At 34.1% G+C, this 20,711-nt stretch overlaps 1 protein-coding gene across 5 annotated transcripts in view; it reads right to left on the reverse strand.

Moving 5' to 3' along the window:
- Window positions 1–9,921: 9,921 nt before the first annotated feature.
- Window positions 9,922–20,711, reverse strand: part of RPGRIP1L (RPGRIP1 like) — a 56,750-nt gene continuing 45,960 nt past the window's right edge. For 4 of the 5 annotated variants that reach the window (XM_052685716.1, XM_052685715.1, XM_052685714.1 and 1 more), the window contains 3 exons: window positions 16,068–16,152; window positions 13,432–13,565; window positions 9,922–10,182 (listed from right to left, as the gene is read on the reverse strand). In XM_052685716.1, the coding sequence (XP_052541676.1) occupies window positions 10,070–10,182; window positions 13,432–13,565; window positions 16,068–16,152 (332 nt within the window). In that variant the 3' untranslated portion in view covers window positions 9,922–10,069. The remainder of the gene's footprint in view (window positions 10,183–13,431; window positions 13,566–16,067; window positions 16,153–20,711) is intronic. The other variant, XM_052685717.1, reaches the window with a different exon arrangement.

Genomic DNA, 20,711 nt, shown 5'->3' on the forward strand with positions numbered 1-20,711 from the left:
AACATCTTTTCAGATATACTCGATCACATCCGTTGCTTGGTCTGTTACAAATATATTTGTCATGGTTTTTAATTTAATACAGATAAATTTACAGAGTATGTTCTGTTTACAGTGAAATCTTGTTAAACCAAACATTTTGGAGCCACACCACAGTTCAGATGAGAGGAAGTTCATACTTGTGCAACAGAGCAGTTGCTTGTTCAAGTACATATTTTCATATCTACTAATGACTTCAAAGCATATGTGCTAAACCATACATTCTTGAAGTTATGATAGTGGCTGGAAAAACAGAAATAGGGGCAAATCAGCAAACCACAGAGTGATAATGTCACGACTGCACTACAGAATAGTTAAATTCCACTGTTACCCCAAACTTAAAATTGTGTACAGTTCATGGTGTCTGGCATTCAAGGAAGTCAAGAAAAACAAACCTCAGTAATTAGAACTCACGGCCTGTACCGTGCTCCATCTTTCATAAGGTCATTTCATTTTCCATTTAAAAGCATCTGCTATACTGCTTAATGTGGTATATGCTGAAGAGTTCCTTAGGCAACAAAGTAGAAACCCCGATGATGCAGGGGCTTAAGGAAAAGCTCCATGTTCATCTCTCTGACTATCCTGAATTCTGCAGTGTCTAAGTATACCTAAAAAAATCACAACAGAGCAAGAATATATGGCACATCGCATTGACATTTTTGCTCCTTCTACCTATTTTCAGCTCAAGACATTTCTGAGCCACAAGTGGCTTTAAAGTGTTTAGTAAATACTTGAGGATTTGTCTTACTTGAACTTGTTCAGTTGTCCCGTGCAGGCATGCAAAATGTTTAACATTGAGAGCAATGCTGAAGAAGCTGCTGCCATCTCCTCAACAGTACCAATGAATCTTCAGAATTAGAAACAGGTCTTATACTGCAATTAAGAAGCATAGAGCAGAGCAGCAAGGGGTACGAGGACTTGGAGAAAGATAATATGTCACTTTCACTAATACACCACTGTCCCTGCAATTTCTGTCCTTGTACAGTCACTGCACTATGCTATTAATGTGTCCTCAGCCCTCACCAACTGTAGATATGCATTTTCTCCTACTTTTTTTCCTTTCAAAATAATGTTCTGTGCTACCATTTATAAAATGTAATAAAGATTCCTTATAGAAGCTGTAAATCAAAGACTAGATTTGAGAATACTATATTCAACAAAAATGATGTTTAAATGTTAATAATAACAATGTGGTATCAGTTATCATGTGCTACAGAGTTTGGCGGTTATTGCTGAATAATTTAAGATCCTAACATGCAAATTGTTCTGACAGACATAATTTGAAAACAAACATTGGCATTTGTTTTGTTACCACTGCTGTTGTTCTCAAGCACAATGTTTGCAGTATAAATAAAAGCATATATTGTGACTGGGACAATGCTGTCTACAAAATTCCCAGTGGTTTGGCATTTGTGATTCATTTAATTTCCTTCTTTAAAGCATTTATGCATGTAACGGTTTTGAATTGTGAGCTCACTTGTAATGTTGACAAATTCTTAGTAAGCATCCACAGATTATTAAGCTGAACTTTCTACTGCTATTTAAAGGATCAACAAAATGTCAGTTTACAGTTTTCTGAAAAGGCATGTTTTAAAAACAAAGAAATAAATATAAAAGCTTTTACATCCACAAGATTTGAACATACAAAAATTATCGGAAGTCAGAAAATCACAGAAGAATACACTGTGGTTATCATATAAAAAAAAATCAGAGGCCAGAAAGGGGAAGTCTAAAAGAACTAACTAGAAACCAAAACCCTTTAAAAGGTTTGTAACACCCAAAATCGATACAGATTCCCTCAACATTATATATAAACTCCTACCGTGTGAAATCTCACAAAATTTATACTGCAGTAAACAAGTAGGAAAAAAGAATAAGATAATTTCAATTCTAATGCCTCCAATTTTTTATGCAATCACATGAACATCTGAACTGCTTCACACTCAGGTATGTCCCTAAAGAGAACTGAACTGGTCCCTTAGTACTAATTAGCTTTGTGCTGCCTGCTGGTTTTCACTGGTCTTCGAATGGAGAAAAGACCACAGTACATTTCAGATGCTGCAAGGCCATGCACACTGCTATATAGAAGGTCTAAGTTACTAAAAATCTTTGAATTCATTTTCCCCCCTTAACGTCATCTCCTCTTGTATGCACCATAATTCCATAAGAAATGTTATAATTTAGAATTAAGGTATGTTCTTTAGAGAAGCAGCAGGAAAAATACAAATTTTATTGGGAAATTCCTGTTCAGTATGCAAATATCCTATCAGACAGTAGGGGGCAACTTTAACCCACAAGTCATACTTCATGTGTTCTGCTATATAAGGACATGAAGTAGGTACTTTCAGTATTTACTTAAGTTTGTTGTGTGGTCTGTGTTAATTTTGTAAAGCATAACGTTTTGGTTTTTAACCCCTGCTCTGTTCTCTGGGCAGTATGCTGAGGAAATATCTGGTTTACGTAGCAGACAAAATGGTGCAAGATAAAATAAGCACTCAAAGCTGTTGAGAAATTGAAAGACAACTATATTAATCTGGCTTATTGTCACAAGGTTTGTGAGAAACCAATCTCAGAATATTTTTCCACACTTGCAATGTGATAAGCAATGCTTTCTTGGTGAAGCAGTTTATAGAAGAAGTAATTTAACAACATAGAAAGTAGAGCAGACAGTAACATAAAAGCTATTAAAACCAGTAAAATATTCATTAATGCTGTTAACATGCAAAATTAACTGTGTTTAAAAATAAATTATTATTATTATTTAAGGATAAACCGATGTTCTGTGTTATGTGCCATGTTTTGTATCACCTGAAAAATAGGTTTTGTTCTTAATTTTCCTGGACAGCAAATGCTAAACACAAAGGCATGACATCAGAGGGTATAAGCAGTCAACACAGTATTTTTTCATTGCATAACTATAACTTGTGGATTAGAAGAGTATAACAGTTATGGAATTTAATATGCAATTAATTGATTTCCCTTTAATGCCAACTGTTAAAATTATCAAATTGGTGAAAGTTAAGAAGTAGGGAGCAGAGTGAAAGTATTTTCACATTAAATCCAGCCAATGGGAACATCTAAAAACCCTACAACCCAGAGCTAGTCTTGATAGAAGGTTCACAAAACGAAGTGGTTAGGACTGGAGTGAGATTTAGCAAATTTGGGGCAAAATCATGATTTCAAGTAAGGGATGTCAAACACTGGAAAGCAACTCATACAGAACTTCATGCTCCATTTAAGCTTCAAACATGAGGGTAAAGTACACTGGATGACAAGCTACAATAACAAAGTAAGAAACTGATTGCAGACCTTTCTTCTGAAGCGCCCTGAGACCCTTCAATAACACACTACAGATCTGCTTTTTTTCAGCAGTGCAGCAGCTAGCAATTACTTCTCTGAACACAACCCCACCTTAAAACACAAAACTTCTGTTTCGGTTAGTGCGCCTTAGCTGTATTTTTCCTAATAGACAGAGCATAGCATAAACAAGGATTACAAGATGTGAAAAACATCCACCCTCCAGCATTTCCTGACATGAACTTGCATTTCATGTTAATACTCCAAAAGCATATGTGTAACTGGTACTAACCGTACTACTTCAGAAAGAAAACTAATCATTAAAAACACAGAAACAACAACAACAAAAGAAAACAACCACCAAGCAGACATTTTACCACCAGACATTACTACTTCATGATCCTATAATTTGTGCCCTTCTACAACTTACTGTTTGGGGCTTTCTTTTTTCTTTTTCTTTTTTTTTTTTTTAAACCCTTGTCTGAGAAACATCTTGCTATTTTACTGTCTGATGGGACTGAATGCCAGGTGAAACCAAACCACTGAGTTCCATTCCTTTTTCATTAGGAAATGAGGAGGTGCAATTCCACTGGCTGAGAACGTGTCATCCTGGAGGGACGGCCTGCCAGACTGTGCTAGGTTATTCTGAAATGAGGGAAGAGAAAGCACACACCCATTACACACTTGCTTCTGCTGTAACCCTGGTTAAATATGTCCCATAAGTAAGGTGACAGCAGAGGTTTTTCAAAACATTTTCCTAATGTAAACACTTTAAACAGATGAATGGACAAACAAAAACGGATTCACATACAGAGCTCAGTATCAAAGCTCACTTCATCAAGAAAACTGTTTTCTTTACAATGTTTGCTTTTCAATTTGCCCTTTCATTTGTTTATGTTATTTTTTAGTCTCTCTGCATTACCCAGCATGATTGCAGTGTGATTTTCTCTGCCTCAGGCTCATCCCCCAGTTTCCTTGCACGCAAAATAATCCATTTTCCTCAGGCACTGAATAGCTACCAGCCACTTCACTTACTCTAGGCATACTCAGCTCCAAGGTCTTTGAGGTCCTCTCTGCACTTCCCTCCTCTCTCCACTCGCCCCAGCAGCAGCCAAGCTATTTATTGGTGTGTTCTGACCTCAACCTGAGAGAGAAGAAAGCAGCCTTGCTGGCAATGCTGAAGGTACCTCTGCTCAGCAATGGTCACTCCTCAGTGGGGGAAAGCCCCAGTTTGAGCTGAATCAAGGGAAGTTATGAAAGCTTGCCAATCCTTTCTGTTTTCTCCCACATGACGGGCACTGATGTGTAGAATTAGCTTAAACGATCATTGCTTTCCACAACATGTGGGATCCATCAATAGCTATGCAGAGGTTATGTTGCAGGATTCTGTCCTATTTGTCAGATCCTGTGAATGCCAATGTAATCTCTCGTTACTCTTACCAGCTTATTTGAAAAGCATGGTCACTTAAGAATTGACACAGATAACTGCAAATTGGTTTCTGAAATAAATCACTACCTTAACTTTTTTAGCTTAAATATAAATTGGCTAAAAAAAAAAAAAAAAAACCCACAAAAAAACATATGTTCTTGCTCAGATAATAATAATATAAGCTAATATACACATGACTGATAGTGCTTTATAAATATTTCTACATTTCATCTATAGATTACACAAATTATACGAATTACACCACTGACGTTATCAGTTCACTGGAAAGTTTCCAAACAGGTCTAGGTTTGTTATTCTATAACTGCTGATAACGCATCCTGAGGAAGAACTCAACAAAACTACTGCAATCACTATTCATTTTTGAAGCAGGATAATAAGTGGTGTATCCTTTCATCTCTGTGGGAAAATTACCCTACACATAGTAATGCATTCTCAGTTATTCATTATCATTGAAGTCAAAGGCCATTCATTTTTGCAGCAATATAAGCTTATATGTAAGTAGCCAGAATACTCACTGCATGTGAGCTGCACGACAGTTCTTCAGAAATAGACAAACTTCACATTCACAGCATTTTGGGTGGTTTTTTTTTATTTATTTCTTTGTTAATGCTTCTTCATTTGTTGCTGTTGTTTTTTCCCATTTTTTCCTTTTTTTTTTTTTTTTTTCTCTCTTTTTCTTTTGTAGTGGAAGCACAGTTAACATTTTTCCAATCGTTTTTCAAGGAAAGCACAGTTCTTGCAGCTTTAGTGCAGAAATCATTTGGCATTCAACAAGAATGCTGGTTTGTCTAAACAGAAAAGAGATTATTTTCCAAATCTAAAAAAATAAAAACATTAAATAACTCATAGTTAGATTGCATGCAAGACCTGTCTTGCACTGTTGCAGTTATTGATGTTGGATTACTGGAGTAATACATATTTTGATACAGGGAATGGGTATGGGCAGAGTTTCCAGGCTTAGATTCTTGTTTCTTACAGCTCATGGAAGAAAGTTTCTCTGTAAATGTAAATTCCATTTGTTAAGCATTAATGAAAGAATGGCAAGAAGAACGTAATTTCAATGCAAGTATGGTCTTGTTCATTTTATCTTGTTTATCTTACTCTTCAAATAATCTAACACAACAAAACCAGGAATAAACCACAGTAAAACCAGAAAATATGTTACAGTTACAAATCTAAAGAAAAATATCCGAGCAAACCAAATTGTCAGCAAAATCAGCTAGTTTCTATGAGCTGACTAACAGGCAACATCTTTAGAAAGGAAGTTTTAATATCCCTAAAGCCTATGGATTCAAGATTTACAGTGAGTTTGGTGCTCAAAAAATTAAGACCCAGGTCTTTACTTTATATGCGACTTTCACAGTTTTGTCCTGTGAGTGTCAAGATTATATTGCAACACAAAAAAAAAACAACCCTAAAGATAAAAAAAATCAAATAATTTGCTTGTATAATTACTTTGATTAAATCACAATCCACAAAGATACCCCAGCCCAAATGAAAAGATGCATAGATAATCTAAAAATTTGCCAAAAATAGTGGAAAAAAACGAACACAGCATAATACGTTGAAAGCAATTTTTGTCACAAGCAGAAACATCAACGTGGATTTATATTCTGCAATTAGTTTCATACCTGCATATACACACATCCAATTTAATATTAGCTGAAGCACCTGTACTTAGTCCAATTAACAAAAACTGCATAACCACAGTAGTGTTAAGAATCTCTTATTAAAAAATGGATCGTGTTATAAAATACACTGGGAAAAACTGATGGAGGATTCATTACCATCACCTACATTAAATCTAACCCATATCTAATATATTTCTCTGGCTTCAAAAGATGCAACACGAAGCTTATTGCATTATTGTTAAGTCTTGAATTATTTCTCAGTTCTGATAGAAAACAAGAAAATGAAATTCAACAGCTCATACTTAGTCTTGATATTTTTTTGCGACCTCCTGGGTTATAGTACTGTATTATTATGCCTTGAAACAATAAAGAACATTTTAAAACAATATTATTAACATAAATACTGATCTTCAGTTGTAGAGGTTCTACATAAGCAAGTTATTATTGTCATTTTGTTGTTGTTAGGTTATATTTACTCTTATAAGCTTATAATTTGATAAACTGAGATTTACTATACAGCAAAATTGATGCACAATTGATGCACAGATGTTACCTTGTTTCATGATGTACTTGCTTTTATAATGTTCACCCCTAGGTTATAGGTTGCAACAGGTTAAAAGCAACATTAAAAAGAGAAATTTTGAGCTAAATTTAAGTTTACATCTCACATACCTTGGACATCATGAGGACAGAGGAATGGGAAGATGCCAGCAAAGCTAAAAGATGTAACAGGTAAAGGCAAACGGTACAAAACCACAAAACAGAGATTATCTAACCCTGCCTATATCAGTTTATAAAGGAACACTGTTGGCATCTTTACTCTAACTTACACTTCAAAATAAATAAATAAATATGTGGTACGAAAGTATTTTAATTAAATAGCATTTTAAAATACAGCAGTACCCAGCATCAATCAGGTTTCTTAAAATACAAAAAGGAATGTGTTCATTAACATATTGCACACATTAAAAAAAAAAGTTTTTTTGCATTAGTCATATATACTGATATATTTTTTTCTCCAAGCCATTCATAGCTAAAATCTGAGCAGTACTTGATTACATCAGCTTCCGCTGTACAGCGCAGAACGTGGCCTTGAGGTGTAAGAGCATGTTGGAAATACAGACTACGTAACACAAAAATAAAACTTTCTCGTAAGCTCACGTGCTTATGTCTTATAAGATAATACAATCACCTGTTGGATAGATGCTCACTGAATATATCTTGCTTAGTAATAAACATGAATAGAAATAAATTTAAAGAAAAAAAAAAAAAACAAACTAAAAAACAAACCTAAAAACCCAGATAATAGTGAGCTTTACCAAGAAACATGCCTAGGAATCTGAGGCAAATTATACTTGTTAATGTTGGAGTCACTGAGAACAGTTAACACAATGCCACCAAATGTCAACTGGAGTATTTTGCAGTAACTTACCAAAGAGGTCTGTGTTTAATGAATATACGAATGCTTGATTTCTCAGTTTTCAGCTTCAGATGGTGAAGATTAAGTGCTAAGGGTGTTACTGTAAACGTTTAAGTGAGATGAACATCACTGATTTTCTAATTTTACCACATGGTTTGTTTCAGAAGAAAACAAGCACCACTTACATAGCTCTCCTGCAAGTCAGTAAACAGGCACACACACACAAAAAAATCAAGACAATTTGCTTCTTTGTTTACGTGCAGGATATTTAGTTTGGTTTGCAAAGTATGAGAAGAATAATAAGAACCTCCTGGCAGAATACCACAACTAAATTTCTAAAAAGCCACTCAGTTAATCTCGGTGTTGAATCTAGCTGTTTCGAATTATTGTGATGTATAGTAACAGTCTTATTGACAATATAGATGTACAGAGCCAAAAAAAGCTAGAAATAGTGGCCAAAAATGATGAACTAACAGCCAGCCCAAATGACAACAAACACATGGCCATTAACCAAAGAATGGAGGGGTTTAGGAATGCAGCTGTCTGTGGTCTCCTAAAAGCTCCAGAGGAATGAAATACTGCAAGGATTGGCAAAGTCTGGATGAGAAGTACTACTCCTGAAGATAGTAGGTCCTAAAATGGAGTCAACCATCAGTTCACGGTGGAATTTAGAGATTTCTGTGGTCAGAGAATATTCATTCCAATGGCCTCATAATGTACATCAACAAATTAATATTGTATGGATGTCATTTCAAAGCCTACTGAAGATGAAGAGCCATTACTGAAGCCATTAGAGCACAGATGGTTCAAACTATATGCAGATATTCATACTTGCATTTCTGCATTATAGCTGCTTTTTTTTTCCCCTCCTGTTGAACTGTAATGAATTGTCTCATAATCTATTCCATCTTCTTGCCATTAGCAGGCTTTGAATGTTCACAAATAGGAGCAAAGAACTCATTTTCCAGAGCTTTAATCACACAAAGAGGGAATGCCTAATTCTCTAAATGAAATGGTCTGTGATCACTGAAGCAGAGATTTAATATATCACGGCAAATTAGGTAGATTTTAATAAATTACTTATCTCCCTGAATACTTTACATATGCTTATGAAGAAACATAGCCTGTTTGCAAACAGTGGAAATCCACAGCACATAAAATCCTTTGAAGAAAATGACAAATAAAAAAGTAAATTAAAAAATGAAATGTATTATATCCTCGTTCTCAAGAGACAATCCTTTTGCAGCACTGGTTCACAGCTCCATTAAAAATATCAATTAAATCCTTCAATGAGATTGGTTAAAAGCTAGAAAATTAACTTTCCAAGATAGACACTGGTTATTCAGATACAACAATTCATTCCATGTCTGATAGAAGTTCTGAAAGTGATAGAAAACAAATGAAATCACAGTTGCTTGTCCCTACAGCTCAAACTAGGTGAAGCAAAATCTGATACTTTATGGCTTCTTTTTGTGCTTTGACAGATGTTGGCTGAAAGTAAATCTTTTACTGTATAGAAAAATTATTGTGCCTGCCCTCCCCCTACTTCAAATAATGATAATCATAAACAGCTGATTATAATGTTAGCGGAAGGGCAAAAGTTAGTGAAAAAAAGGTTGCTGTAATTTAATAAGTCTTCCAACTAGCTTCATTTTTTATATTTAATTGATAGGAACTGTACGCATCAAAGAAAACACATACTGAGATTTAATGTGCATAAAATGGATATTAGCATTTTAAAGAGGCAGATTAACACATTAATCCAAGTAATTTTCATATATTGCTTTTAATAAAATCTTCACAGTATAAAATTCTTAATGAGGCTAATCACAGGCATTCCATTTAGCGGGGTGATTAGGGATAACATAAAAGTATTTTTAATCAGTTTTCTAAGGCTTATGGTTTTTTTTTTATTAAAAATTAAAAATTTGACTTGCATTTTTATTACTGTTTTATGTAGGAAAAAATGTTGAAAATGCAAATAAAGCACATCATTCAATCATGTAGGTATTAATTATTCACAAGGCGCTGTCCACTGTGGGGAGATACTCAGCCCTAGGGGGGAAATATAAAAACAAACAGACCGAAAAGTTTACAAAACTTTATTATTATAAATTAAGAGTTCTTTTTGTATAAATTATACATTAAATATATTTTAAGAATTGTGAAGATCTCATCTTTGAACACTGTCAAGTATGTATTTGCAGAAGAAACTTCTGTAGGCAAACTTCCCTTTCATGCCTCCGAGTCATCTTTGCATTCCTCGTAGACTGAACGCAGTGCATGGAGGGCTTCCACTGTTACTCTAAGCTTACCAATTATTGCACTATCATCTTGCGAATCAAAAACTAGAAAGGAAGCATCAGAAAACAGCATTAGTAAATTAATTTAAGGCTTTGGTTTTGTTCCGATAATTTTGCTTAGGATTTGGATAGATTAAATGGCACCTAGCATATGCTGAAAGAACAAAAAATAGCTTCCAGTTCTGGCACTCAGCCCTATAGGATTTATAAAGAAAGCTCTCAGTCAACTTTCTCATTAGAAGTAGGACCTAGTACTCAGCCTACTGGAACCTGTGCACCCTAAGAACTACAAAGTTCTTCAAACAAAAGCATTTGCATTGGAATTAATTTTCAAGTAAAGAGAACTTCCTGTATGAAAACTGCTTATGCAAATTGTTTTTCCATAATTCACAAATACAGATATTCAGATATCAGAATGCAAGCTATTAGAGACATACCCACGTATGTAAATACCACTAAAATGTAAAAAACATGCAGATGGATGTATTTTGTACAGCAAGTATATACATTATACAGTGCCTATATGACCAGGGCAAATCAGTTTGGGGAGCTATCAGTACTTAAATGGTAAACTGCTACTTTCCATCTGGTGTAATGTAGGCTTCTGTGTGCTGTAAAATAGCAAAGAGTAGACAAAGATGGTGTTTATCCACTATACCTTCATCTTTGTGCATGTGTATTTTAAAGCAGTATTTAAAATTTTTATTTTACAGAAATTTGCTAATGTGATTTACAATTGCACTCTTCTACAGTATCTACATAAGCCCTGAGGGCCACATTCTCTGCTGCTTTGATTAAAAACATGCTAACAGTCAAGAATGAGGTTACTTCCCATTCCTGCATAAAAAGTAATGAGGCTGTCTAACATGACTCTAGGAGGAATTGGACTTAAACCAAATAATCTTGACAGCACATCTCCTCAAAGCTATATGTACAGCAAAGAAACAGCAAGGTTATGTATTTACTAAAAAGATTGGGATAAATACTCGGGGAACATGCAGTGATACTGTGTGCTACAATGCCCAGGCTGCTGGGACAGCCAGAATTAAGTTCAGGGAAAGAAAACCAAAGGATAAACGTTCCATCATTTACCTTGCTGACACAGCTATTAGAGGACAGACTGGATGCTATTCTTAGAGATGCAAACAAATTTTATGTATCTTTGGACAAAATGCCAATCTGAAGAGGAAATTTCAGTGGAAATCATTCTTTTTACTTATAAGAATAGTAGGGTAACTGATTGAAAATAGAAAATGTAAATTAATTTCCCTCAGTTTTAATATTGTCACGTTATCCCCAAGACATACTATCATATGCCGTTGTATATGCTCATTTTCATCCAGTCCTCAAAAAGTATAAAAGAAGTTTAGAGCATTTAACTTTTGAAAGAAGGATTAGAATCACATTGCCACTGGCAACAGCATTACTGTAAATCCATATGAAAAAGATACTAACTATCAAGGGTATGTTTTAACTATCAAGAGACACTAGAAATCTCCCTCTTGGAATAATCCAAACTTTTTATAGTGAAAAAGAAGCCAATATATTTTTATATTTTTTAGAAAATCCAGTCCATTAGATAAACTTTATAAGCTTCAGTAGTGTTTTACTACGAAACAAATTAGTATCTGCAGGGATGGGGAGATAAGAGCAAGAATAATTGCATTTATATACAGTACTATTGCTTTCACAAATACGATATACATAAAGTTAAACAAAATAGCTTGAATACCTTATGACTGTAGGAAACGTTCCTCTCAACACTGAAATAGCTGGCATTACATAATAATGATTACCTAAGGCAACTAATACTAGTGTTCTTCTTATCCTAATAATTTTCTCAGATGATAATTTAATTATATATTATTTAATTTAATTTAATATAATTTAATTATATATTATATTAAAAAAATTTTTAGAGTTTGTGGAAGATGTTTTTCAACACAACAAAATAACTTTTATGTCACTATTAAATCTTATCAAACAGGAATGGTGACAAAATGACCATAAAATCCACAACAAAAGCAAGTTTCCAATGAGAGACTATGAAATGCCTTTTTGGAAGAGATACAATGCCTGTATAACTACTTGGAGAAAAATGACTGGTGGAAAAAGAATTAAGAGGTTCAGTCACAGAAAGAACTGCATCAAATCTGTGTATTATTTTTCCAGGATATGACAATTTAATTCTTCATAGAATTCTTATTGTGTTCCTTGAACTTTGATAAATACTTTTGGTATTTTAGCAATGGCACAGATGCAAATCATGCATGATAATAGGAATGGATAAGAAACTATTTCTTTCCCTCACTAATCAGCCCATCATTCAAGGAATGGTAATCAGACATACGAGTGTGGAAGAATTAGTGCAGCTTTTGACCAGGACTAACAATTCTTGTTGTTAAGAGTGATTTGCAAGCACAGGCACACTACTTCTGGTAATCATGCTGCTCACTTACCTTTATAGGAGATTAACTGTTAACAGTACACTCCCAGCTTATTCTTTACTTAGCTTTACATAATGGAGAATGAGAATGGAGTGGAGCAGGTAATGACAAAAACAACAGATAGTCCTGTTCCTGCTACCCTGGAGATCAGAAAGGGCCAAACCAGACACCTCCCTATAAAAAGACCAATTAACCTTCTCTGCTTCATAAACCTGTTATCATAAGACACAGGAAACAGAAGGTTCCACACCTACTCACCTCATCTTGCTTTAATAAGTCACAGTGAAAGTTCAGTCAGACTGTTACAGAAGAAATCTTACTTTAAACTGTTAGACCTAAACCAAAGCCACTGGTATTTCATTTTGACCAGAGACACGTTTTATACAGAGAATGCAAACTTAATGTAAATCTGTAGATTACAGAATTACTTTAAGCACAATACAGAAATTAGCAATGCAGTATTTGTTAACACAAGTTTTAATAACAAAGTAATATATATTTACAGCCTTTTTGGATGAAGCATACTGTACAAATAGAGAGTCATAGTAAGCAGGCATGTCCTTAAAGATCTTAGGTTTTATCAACTGATTATTCTGTGCTGAGTATGCTATTTTTTACTTCCTTTTCTTTTTTCCTTCAATTTACATTTTAAGTAATAACAAAATGACACAGCTTTGAAAATTTTGTAAACTAATCGGGAGATCTCTAGTTGATATTAAGAAATTTCTTATTCAGACAACGTCAAACAACTACTTAGACAATACTGCTTGAATTTCTTATGCAAAGAAGAAATTCAAGTAACTGCTGGTTTCAGTACGGTAACAGTAAAATAGCCTCTAAAACTCACCAAAAATATCTTGCTCGATGACATCCCTTCCTTTCTGAAATATCTCTCTCAAGCTGACATAAGCAAAACCGATATCTTCACATTCAAGATCCTGTTTGTCTTCTGGGGGATCACTGACCACTGTAAACAGTAGGCTAAGCAAAAAAAGAAAGGAAAAAAAAAAAAAAGGATTTTTACCTTCAAAAGGGCTTAAAATCAACTCAAAAACATATGAAGAAGGCAAAAAGGCTCTACATTACCAGTTAAGCATAAACCAGATCTCTCTATTAATGATGTGCAATGTTTTCAACAAAAACAATAGTTTGAGAGACCCTTCCTGTCACATTATCCCTCCCTCTTTACCATTATTTAACAGTAGTAGAAGAAGTCACTTCGTTTCTTTACACTTCTTCCCAAAACCAAGTTTATACCTACGTACTTTCAGGTATTTCAGAAAATTAATTTACACAACATTTAAAAGTAGTAAGGGGTATTTTTGTTTCTTTTCATTTTTCACACCACTGTCCAACACCATTCAAGCTGTCTGATGTGAAGAACTAAAAACAACCGAATGGCAATAATACTTAGTTTAGATTAAATGTCATTTATGTTGCATTGGCTAAAATCTTTGATAGCAAAGCTTGTAAGAGAAGTTCCACTACTTCAGTTCAGGCAGGCCACACTTAATGAAAGTGTCTGGGCTTGGACGTATGTATTGCTTGTTATGAAGTAAAACTTTTCAGCTGTCCCCAGTTACAGTTCTTTTGTTTGCAAAGTAGTCTTGGAACTTGTTAACTGGATTCTTCTTGTAATGGTCAAAACCAGACGCGCTCCAGAAGTAGCCCTGCCAGCATTCTGCTGCAAAAAGACATTCAGTCAATAGGATCAGCTAGGAGTATTATGAATTATGAAAATCATCCCAAAATATGTATAGTGAATATCAGACCGTTAGGAACAGACACATTGCTCTAGAGATTCTCTCCCACTGCTAGATAATACAGACATAGCCTTACTAAGTCCTAATCCATGCATTTTTTGATTTTATAACAAGTGGTGTGAGACATGAGATTGCATGATCACATGTAATGTATCTATTTATGTTCTAATATGGAATTAATCATTACAAGCATCATTTCTAGCAACATTTGTGACAGTGAGTTCACCTGAAAACATACTACATAGTTCAATACACTTAATATACTATCACTGCTCCTATAAGATGGCACAGTACAAACATCAATAAAGTGTCAGGCTAAAGCGCACTGGGGCAGCTTTCAATGATATTTACATCCCTGATAACTTGGTTTCCTGAACTTTAAAGCTCAAATGTAAAGTTCAGTTCCTCCATCAGCTGAAAAAACTCTGATACTAGTTTTGTAAGGCCTGTGATAGAAAACGTGTTGAAGATATAATTTGGCCAGGTTTAAAAATGCACAGAACTGAAAAGATTTGGTGTATAGCAATCCTTTCATAAATTTTGTTGCTTGGTGGTACTCTTGCTAGGCTGAAGTAGGGAACTAGTCCAGTGATGGACTTCTTGCCTTGCTATCTGGTCAGCACAGAACCAAAACTTCACACAGTGAGAACAAATAAAACAACCTATGTATGTAACATTACTATGATAGTGACAATAAAAGATGAATGCTTCTTTTCTGGAAAAAGTTTTCTGCTGTTGTTGTACCTTATTTCATAAACAAAAACAGTCTGAACTTTTCAACTCAATCACTCTACATTAGATTTGGTAAATAAAAGACACTGCGGTATTTATAGGTGAAATCGTAGCCTAAAAGACTAATTAGTTTTCTTCACTGAATTATTTCCAAGGGGAAAAAAAAAAAAAGAACATTCAGTCCTCTGTTTCATTAAATTCTTAATAGAGCACATTATCCACTTTCCTATTCTATATGATAAAACCAGCCTTCTGCTTGCTTATGTCTTTTGCATTTCCAAACTTCAGAATTCTTTTTGTGATATTTTCCATTCCCACAAGGATCTTTTCATGGAGTTTCATGCTCCATTTCAATAAAATCTATTTCCTGTCAAAGTTGTGAAATTTTGCTTTAGAAGGGAAAAAGAATGAAGAGGGATCACCCTACCCTACTATAAAAATAAATAAAAAGTATTTTAGAGATGGACAACTAACCCTACATTTCAAATAGAATCAACAAATGTTCTCTTCTACAATTAAATTTATATATAATAGCCAACCGTGGAATCAAATTATAAATAGGTTTTTGGAAATTCAAGGGCTAAAGAACACTTTCTAAAGCTTTCAAACTCTTAATTCTTTAAATTCAGAAAGCAAAAGCTGTACTACTCTGCTATACACAGTTTTAAAATTCAGTGCTGATGAAATGCTGATGATAGACTCACGCTCTTGCAAATCAAGATTGTTAACAAAAATCTCAAAACATAGCACTAAACACATAACACAACAATAAAAGAGACAGTGATGTCCCACGCCACACAAACCTACTCCAGGGAAGAAACGCCATCCATCACCACTGCAAGATGTAGGTAACGTTCCAGGCTGAAACAGAATTCTCTCTAGTTCATTAGATATGTCAGTATAGTCAAGGAACAAGACAAGCCAAAAGGCAAACCTTAAGCGCTCTTTATAAAGACCTTTTATGGAGTTTTTCTGTGCTCATATGTACCTGTCAGTTTTTAGATCTGGCTTTTGAAGTATAGACTTGAGATACTCTCTTCTTGCGCGATTATTTGCCTCATCCACATGTATCACTGCAAAGCAAATTGGAATTAATATAATTATTTAAGACTATTTTTCATCTTCTACAAGAAAGATTGTGAAGAAAAGAACAAAGAAAAAAAAACATCTAATTCCCTTGTCTTTCCTAAGGAAAAGCAATAATGCCAGAATCAAATTTGAAAGGTCATGTGATCTAATGGCATGTCACTGGCAGGTTTATGTGCATACTGTCAAAAAAGATACAAGCAGCATCTAAGCATGCCACATAGCTGTCATTTTCTGTTAATGGCAATAGCAGTCATGATTTTAAAAGCCAGTGGTCTTTACTGCTTTGTATTTGAAGGGATTTACTGTATTTTCTTCCACTGAGGAACCTAGTGATAATGATAACTTATGGCAGAATGCTTGTCCTTTTTGACAGCCTCAGTAATTTAATCCTCCTTTGCTGCCACAATATTTCAATAAGAGGAACAACTAGACCAATGGACTGAAGAAAATCCACAGCCTGAGGAGTATGTGTGAATGCTCTGAAAGCCATCCAATGTTTTCCTTTATGAACCAGCATTTCTTCTTTCCTTTTTTCTTTATTTTTTTTTTTATTATTACCATTAATATGACCTACAGCAAAAAATAGACTTGCTTTGGAAAAACAGTAAAATAATAAAAAACAGAGCTCTAGGAAATTTTTAGGAGGTTTTTTGGGCATCTTGTATTAAGAAAGTTGCTCATTTCTTGCACATGCTATCAACCAACAAGTATTACAAGAGCTTAAACTACTCCAAAAGATTATTAAAAGCCTGTATGAGAAAACTGAAAAATCAGTATTAAAAGAACTAGTAAAGCAGTTGCAAAAATGTTTGAGGACAGAAGTAGCATGAATGCAGCTCTGAGTCATAAACACAGCTCATAGGAACTTGTTTTTTTTTTTTTTGTTTGTTTTTGTTTTTTGTTTTTGAAGGCAGCAAGAGTTAGAAATTTGTCTCTTTAAATTCCATAATCTTTACTATTCAAGAGCCTCATTTTCCTCTAGTAACTCTTAAACTACATTTTTTGCTTTAAAAGCAAAACAAGAAAAAAAAAAAACCCACCTCTTTTTCCTTCTCCACATCAAATTAAGGTTTATTACATGCTGTTATAAAGCTTTAAATTATTTCATGCTCTCATATGTTATCCAAGTAAATTTATTTAACAAAAGTTAATAATTTTACCAAGGTACAGGGTAATGGAATATAGATATACAAAATAGAGATAAGAAGGTTCATATTAATTTCTTGCAAAGGAACTTATTGAGGGTTATACCTCTATCAAAGAGTTCTTCTAGGAAGCACATCTTGTAGAGCCACCAGTTTTCCAGTTTTCTCCAAAGCTGCTTCTCAACTCTTAGGTAATCATTACTAGAAAGTAGTTACTTAGAGAAAATAGCCAGCACTTGAATCATACAATGAAAGAAATCTACAGTTCAGCACCTTTTCCCCTACCAGCAGGGAGCAAAGCATTGGTGCTTGGATTCCTAAATTTCTACCCACAACATGGTGAATTTCTTGGACAGGCTAAAAGAAGCTGTTACTGCCATCTGCTATTCTTTTGGGTAAGTGCATGACTTTCCACATGTGCTAGTGACTCTCATGGCCAAGTACACTTGGGGCCATCACAGGAAACGATGGGAGGCAGCAGGGAGACAGATGGACAGCCAAGGAACTTCAAAGGAGCAGCCACATCAACAGATTTTTCCTTTCCCCAGAAGAATTCAAACTGGAATTTCCTAAGTTTGCTAAACCTGTATCTAAAATAATTTTGAAATGGAAGTCTGTTCACAAATCTAAAGAGTTTGAACTCAGTGGAACTCAAGTAAAATATTCAACACAAGAACTTTTTTCACATCTGGGGAAAAAAGTGATTAACCATCGCAAAAAGGAACTTACATTTTTACGTAGTGATGAATAACTTGCTTTCATATCACCCCATAATACTGCTTGAACTTAGCATTATAAGATTGCTCCAATGCACAGAACATCTTCTGTTTCTATCCAGTTAATTGCAAAAATCATTCAACATTAACTTGTGACAGTTTGCATCTAAAATTATCATTTCTAAGTTCATCCTAAAGAAGCACCACAATCTGAAAAACTACAGCATCCCTGAATCTTACTAAAAATCACTGCAATTCTAAATAACAACATAGTTGGTTATGTTACAGAATACTACTTCCGTAATGCAGTTTCTAACAGAGCTAAATGTGCATGTGATGAAGCAAAGAGTTTATCACAACAATAAAAGAATGCCTCATATTGTGTTGAGCACTAATGGAAAAAAGGAATCATCACTGGGCAGCACGTTTACATTTCTGTTATGAAATTTGAACACTCCTTTGGTCTTTTTATACTCGTACTTCAAGGTTGTCCATATAATCACATGTTAACTGAGAAAGCATTTTGATTAGTGATTTGATTTTTGATAAACCTTCTTGTACAAACTGTTACATATGAACCAATAAAAGCAAAATACTTGAGCTGCTCAAATAAAAAATAAAAATATTTATAATTAATGATTTTGGAATACTTATGGATGCACATATTTTTCTATGTAAAACCTAGAACGCTAACTTTCCTTTTAAGTGCAAAGCACATTTCTTTCTCCTGATGCAAATCTCATTTTTATTAAAGAAAATATTCAATTAATTTCAAATATGCAACATGTTGAGTTCTAACTAGATGTAAGAGAGAACTAAACAAATAAAAGATGCCGTAAAGCTATAGTAAACACACACAAATTTCATTTCTGTTATCTTGCTGGCTTTCCAACTGACAATATCAAACAGTAGACTCACCTTCCCTCCCTACCCCCACCACGTGGAAAGCTAATTTTAAGCAGAAATTGGCAGACTAACATGTAAACAGAAAACTCCACAAATAACAACCATATTACTACAATACTGTGGAATATAATCCTGGAGAAACTAAGACCAAAACCACTTTCTGATATTTGTCAGAAAATTTTAAAGTTTAAGCAGTTCTACAATTGCAAATAGAGTAGCAAATGAAAAAGCAGTTATGAAGCCAAATTTTGACAAGCAGAAATAGTACAATGTAGCACTACCAGTTCAGAATTCATTAGGAATTACAGACTCTGCAAAGCATGATAGTGTCTTCCAATATCACAGCTTGAAATATCTTTAAATTTCATAACTGTCTGAAGGGGCTGTAATTTCATTATTTATTCATCACTGGTTCTTCTTTCCCACCTTTAACTTATCTGTTCTAACTTTATTATGTTTTGCTAGTTGTACTTTGTGGAGCTGATAATTAAAAAATCTAATATTATGCTTAGATCATATCCAAAACACATAAGTCCCAAGACTGAGTAATAACTTCTTTTTAATACTGTCTGAATGTTTCTTACATGCCAAACAATGACAACTCTAAAAGGAAGAGAAATCCAGTGCTAGAATGCTTTAGTTGGCTTATCGTGTTATTTCAATGTGGTTTTATAAATTTCATTTCAATAATTGCTTCTTGTCTAGCATATTTGGATAATTGTTTACAGCAGCTAACAAGATAAACACTGTTAAACTGAAAGTTCTTATTTATCTGATGCCTTACTCTTATTTCTCATATGATGACAGGACTCCCATTTGTTTAAATGGAAGTAAGCCTCAGCAAACGAAATGCAGTTTGTAGTGTTCTCTACTTTTTGGTGTTTGTTTTTCCTAAAGCCATACAAAGATTAGTGTCTTCCTCAAAGTTACAGAAATTAAAGCATTTTAACCCATCCTATATTTTCCCTCATATGGGCATTTGCACAATAGGGAAGAAAATTCTCAATGCAACATCTACAGGGGTTACAATCTTCAACTTGGGGGTAATTCAATAGTTTGTGAATATTAGAAGGATATACATTAATAGAAAAAAATCTTTGCAGTCTCCCTCTAAAAATCAGAATTATGGTTTTAAGGATCTGACTGCGATACGATTTACAAAGCCATTTAAGAAAAAAACTATTTTCAAAAGAATCCTTAATACGAATGTGTCTATTAGCAGTGTTTCCAAATAGCAAAATGATTCATCTTCTCCAAGATATTCTAAGTTAAAAATACATTACTTAATTAATGCCCAAGACAACGTGAAGCACCCAGACCGACTCTTAAATGTAGTAGAATTTAATAGCAAAAAATAAAATAAAATGTTAATGAATAAGTAAATTGAAATACCATGGAATTGCTGGAAAAATGATTAATAGAAGCTGTTTCTCAATCATTATAACATTACGTATTTCAGGTGCTTTTCAGAAAATAGCATGGAGGATGCAAGATTAAGTAATTTGAAGAATACAACAAGGTATTAGCATTAAACACTGCTGAATAAACCACTTCAAAAAGTTCATACTAAGGGACTACTGGATAATACCAAGCAATGGTCAAGTCCTCTTTCTCTTTTGAACTGTTTTAGTTGTGTATAGTTATAGGGAATGCTCATCTGCTGTGTCATCAGATACCAATAAAGACATTTTTTTTTTCAGAAATACCTAATTTGAGTTATATGAAATCTATTTTTCAAAATTCTAGACTAACAGTATGCTTAAGTATGCTGTACTA

This window comes from Tympanuchus pallidicinctus, unplaced genomic scaffold, assembly GCF_026119805.1.
Source record: "Tympanuchus pallidicinctus isolate F22 unplaced genomic scaffold, pur_lepc_1.0 scaffold22, whole genome shotgun sequence".
Lineage (NCBI taxonomy): Eukaryota > Metazoa > Chordata > Aves > Galliformes > Phasianidae > Tympanuchus > Tympanuchus pallidicinctus.